This window comes from Poromitra crassiceps (assembly GCF_964638095.1).
Source record: "Poromitra crassiceps genome assembly, chromosome: 18".
Classification (NCBI taxonomy): domain Eukaryota; kingdom Metazoa; phylum Chordata; class Actinopteri; order Beryciformes; family Melamphaidae; genus Poromitra; species Poromitra crassiceps.
In genome coordinates this window covers 1,976,780-1,981,779 of record NC_139636.1, presented here as the reverse complement: position 1 = coordinate 1,981,779, position 5,000 = coordinate 1,976,780, and the positions used below count along the sequence as shown (strand labels likewise).

At 47.1% G+C, this 5,000-nt stretch overlaps 1 protein-coding gene across 1 annotated transcript in view; it reads left to right on the top strand.

Moving 5' to 3' along the window:
• Positions 1 to 37: 37 nt before the first annotated feature.
• Positions 38 to 5,000, top strand: part of oaz2a (ornithine decarboxylase antizyme 2a) — a gene marked incomplete at its 5' end in the record, with an annotated part of 34,394 nt that continues 29,431 nt past the window's right edge. The window contains 1 exon segment of the mRNA XM_083654136.1: positions 38 to 150. Coding sequence (XP_083510262.1) covers positions 38 to 150 — 113 coding nt within the window.

Genomic DNA, 5,000 nt, shown 5'->3' with positions numbered 1-5,000 from the left:
AGTCATACGGTTTTTCAGGCAATTCCCATGAAAGACAATGGGGATCCAGGCAGCAGATGCTGAAATTAGCCCACACTGTGGATGGCCTTGCACCGTCTTCCTGCTCGGAGCCGTGAGCAAGCAGCAACGCAGGAGGAAGGGCAGGAGATCGTGGGAACCGGCGTGTCACCACAGCCTCTCTGCCACGTCCCGGTGAAAGCTCCTTCCAGAGAACAACCTGACAAAGTCTGAAAGCACCGAGGGGTGGGCGGGGGGGAAGAAACCCGTAGAGGAAACTGGAGAACAATGAAGAAATGGATGTCACACTACTGTTCGGCCTGCTCGGCTAGGTTTGGGTGGGAACGCAAAGGCCCGTTTGGACTGTAGCGGGAGCCTGGCTATCCAAACTCATTGACAAAAACAAGCCCCAGTTCCCACGGTGACCTTTCCCACGCTGCTGCTGCTGCTGCTGCTGCTGCTGCTGCATATTGTATACTTCTCTTGTAGCGTTTCCCTTCTGAGTTAGATAAGAAAGTTAAGAAAATAGACTGGATGTTTGTCTTTCCTTATCACAATGAAAGTGTTTTGGTTGTTTCGTGCACTTTCTTTGAGTGATATTCTATGAAGTTTTGGTAGAGTCGGCAACAAGGCCTCATTCCCCAAAAGCATCAAACAATTACAGGGATTTTCTTTGGAACCCTCTCCTATTGACTGCAAACAAAACTTTAGATCATACAAAAAATTCTCACCATTGTGTTTCAGAGAAATCTCCACCAGCCTCCACTTAGTAATTTGGTTACAAAGCGACTACATGTCTATGGATCAACTCTATCTCAAAGTCTCATTCATGGTCAGGTTTATTGCGTATTACTGTGAGTGTAGTTTAGTTACTTATTCTTACTTTTGAAAGTAAAGGGAATGCATTTCAATCAATGGTCAGATGAATAGTTTCATTCTCCATTGACTTGGCATTCACATTGGTGCTGTGTGTGGGGGATCCCAACCTGGGATATGGCTGCTCAAGTCATCTCAAGCGGTGGTCAGGTAGTGTGCTTTCAAACGCTGCCTACAGGGTCAGGGTTAGGGTTAGGGTTAGGGTTAGGGTTAGGGTTAGGGTTAGGGTTTAGGGTTAGGGTTAGGGTTAGGGTTTAGGGTTAGGGTTTAGGGTTAGGGTTAGGGTTAGGGTTAGGGTTAGGGTTAGGGTTAGGGTTAGGGTTAGGGTTAGGGTTTAGGGTTAACATCACTAAACTGGAAGTCAAATTGTGGGAGATTGTTGCTCAGTTCACAGAGATCTTTGGGTTGGGTGTTGTGATGCACAGTGACTCATTTGTAGCGCAAGCCAACTACGTAACATACCGGTACTCACTTTCTGTGAGTTCTAGATGTGTTAAGCGTCATGGAGATTGACAGGTTTGTATTTTGGGAATGGGTCTGAATCAGTCATGACTGAACACCATGGCATTCTCGCTTTCTGTTATGGGAGCTGTTATGGATCAATTGGACTTGAAATTCAATGGGATCTCTACATACAGGTTCAGACCCTGCTGGCAACAACATACAGTCTATTCTATTGGGTTAAGAACTAGCATTGCTTTGTGGTCCTTCTGTAAGGGTGGAAAAGTGTCCTGCTGCCTTGGCAGACCATCCCCTAACGTAACCCAGTGGTTCCCAAAGTGGGGTACGCATACCCCTAGGGGTACGTGGAGGTACTACAGTGGGTACTGAAGGCAAAAAAAGTTTGAGAACCACTGCCCTAACCGAAATACCAAAGCTGTGTTCCAAGAAACAGCTGATGTGGCCGTCAATGGCCTTTTGTCCTGCTCGCGCACAATGTTGCTCCGGGTAACTACATGCATAGAAAATGGTAAATACATAGAGAAAGAGATGATCATCTGAAGAACAAAAGTGGACAGTTTACTTCCCGAGGATGCCCACACTTGTCCAGTGTTCACAAAGGCCTCACCCAAAACAATCATTACCTTCAACAGAGATTCCCCTGAAGACTTGGCAAGGAACGTGCAGAGTAGTGGGGACTGTGGCAAGGAGGTAAAGAAGAGAGTGCAGGCGGGGTGGTGCGGGTGGATAAGGATGACTGGGGTGATCTGTGACAGAAGGGTACCAGCGAGAGTGAAGGGAAAGGTCTACAGCAGGGTAGTGAGACCAGCCATGCTGTACGGTCTAGAGACGGTGGCACTGACAAACAGGCAGGTGGCAGAGCTGGAGGTGGCAGAGATGAAGATGTTACGCTTCTCTCTGGGAGTGACAAGGCTGGACAAGATAAAGAACGATTACATCCGAGGAACCGCCCATGTTGAGCAGTTTGGACAGAAAGTGAGAGAGGCAAGACTGAGATGGTATGGACATGTGCGGAGGAGGGAGGTGGGGTACATTGGGAGGAGGATGCTGGAGATGGAGCTGCCAGGAAAGAGGAGGAGGGGAAGGCCCAAGAGGAGGTTCATGGACGCAGTGAAAGAGGACATGCAGGCAGTGGGCGTGACGGAGGACGATGCAGAGGACAGAAACCGATGGAAACAGATGATCCGCTGTGGCGACCCCTGACGGGAATAGCCGAAAGAAGAAGAAGAAGAAGACTTGGCAAGGAACGCTCAGCTGTTCAAAGCCAAACTCACAGCCGTCGTTCTGCTATCTGCACATCACAAGGAAGGAACCCATGGAAGCCTTGTTGCACATGGTGGTCAGAATCCTATAAGAGAGGTCAACCCTGGGGCAAATTGGGATATTTCTGCCAGTGATCCTTGAAGATAGGAGCACAAAAACCGTGACTTTTGGACCTGGACCTGTGTCTTCATATTTGTTGTGATTACCTGCATGAGTAAATGAACATTTCCCGGACAGAGAGTGGGACGCTGCCAGAGGGGAACAATGGGAACTTTAATTAGATCAAGGAGGTTGTGCCTGGTTTGTGGCGGCTCACTTCACATGCCCGTGAGGTGAGCCTACACGTGCAGATGCATACCACTCCCTTTTGTGCTTGTAATGGAGACAGTAAAGCTACAAACGAAACCTGAGGACACGCATCCTCACACAGAAGCTTAAAAGTGTCCCAATTCTGATGGTTTTACTCCTCCTATGTGACACAGATCTGTTTTTAGTGCAGTAGTACGAACAGCAAAAAAACAACAGCACGTAGAATTTGATCTTTTTCGTTTTAGATTTGGACCACATTCACACGTTCTCCTTAATCTGATACTGTCGCCTCCATGACTGACCCGCGGCCATGTGACCGCATTCTCAACTGTCAGCTCAGATTGGTTATTTTTTACGTCACCATGGGACAAACCACTGTCACCGTAACTCATAACAAGAAACAGCGAGGTCACACATTTAATCTGTGTTTTAGAAAACGGGGACTAGAAGGGGACATATCGTAACTGACCACTGTTTTGAAGCGATTGCAAGTGAAAAATGGTCAAGCAGATCGAGCCACAACAGAACTCGGCTTCAACGAAAAATCGAGAGCCTCAAAGCCAAGTTCAAGGAGGCAAAAGACCTCAAACAATGAAGTGATCGTGGCGACTAACGTGTCGTTTTTGGACCATCATTTCGGTGACTGATTTCCATGACAGACTGTCCAGATGTGACATGTTTATTGCTGTTCATTTACATGCAGGTTGTGACAGAGTCTGGCTCTCAAAATAGGATCAAGCTAGTTTCTAGTCAGTCCAAACCTGCCACAATAACACAGAACGTCTTTGCACAGAAACATCAAGCAAGAAGTCTCAAAAGGGATGGGAGCAGCCTACCTGCTACAGCATGGGGCGATGACATCTAGACAGCCCGGCTTGTGTGGACAGCTCAGTTGGTAGTGTGGAATCTGGCCGTCAGCAGCTCCTGACCAGTAGATTAGGGACGCTAATTCTAAATAATATCTCACACACACAGTCACGCCCAATGTCGCCCATACACGTGGAAATGGAGGGATCACTAGAGAATTGGAGAACAGGAGTGATACATGGCTTCCTGATCAGACTGGCAGACCAACATGGCAGAGAGAGGCTGCGCACCTGAAATCCACATACATCATCTCTAAGCCACTCCCACTTCCTGTTTGATCCCTCTGATGCAAAGACGTAAATTACAACATTATAAGTAAACAAAAGGGGTCCCTGACAATCACATGTCCATCACATATCACTCTGTGACAAGGTCATTTCAGGATAGAGATCCTGGAACCGATGCTGGATAGGCTACAGGTCACTTTCAACCGTGTATGCGCAAGACCCTCCTGTTGACAAAATCACCTAAAAGTGCAATAACTTCACTAAAAACATCTTGGCCAAAAATTCATCTTTTATGCATTCACATAATATTATTCACTCTAGTACGTCTTGATAATATAACTTCTGTTCACAACAGAGCTTTGATTGACAAGTTGTCGGGCAAATACACAGGAGGTAGCTATACGCATGTAAAGTTTGTAAACTATAAACAGTTGGACATGTTGGACAGACATTATAGCAAACAAGACACTGGCATAAAGAGTCATTCAAAAAGTGATGGCTTCTTCCAGCCTGAGCTGACTGACGGCATCAATGTAACAAACTTGGCAAACCCACGTGTTGAGTACATTTCACTTGATTTTCAATAGTCACACTAATTTACAGCACAAAGGCCGAAAACACAGAAAACAAGGATATTTTGGGTTGCTTTTCAGCAGAATGAGCCTTATCTGATCAAGGCAGAGCAGTTTGGAATTGAGCCTGGTGTGTGCATCTCTCTGTTTTGCAGGCTACATGCTTGCGAGGGAGGGAGAGATAGAGAGAGAGAGAGAGAGAGAGAGAGAGAGAGGGAGGAATAACAACCCTAACTGGTCCTCAGGTTCATGCAGCCTCTCCTCTGGGATGGGAGGCCCCCGGCCTTGATAGCTCCCCAGATTAGGCCAGTTTCCCTTATCGAACCTCAACATCTGGCCAGATCAGGAGGACGCTCCTTTTGCTACAGTTTTACAACCTGGTTCCCCGCCGAGCGCTGCTGAATATTTCATCCCCACAGGAGGGATA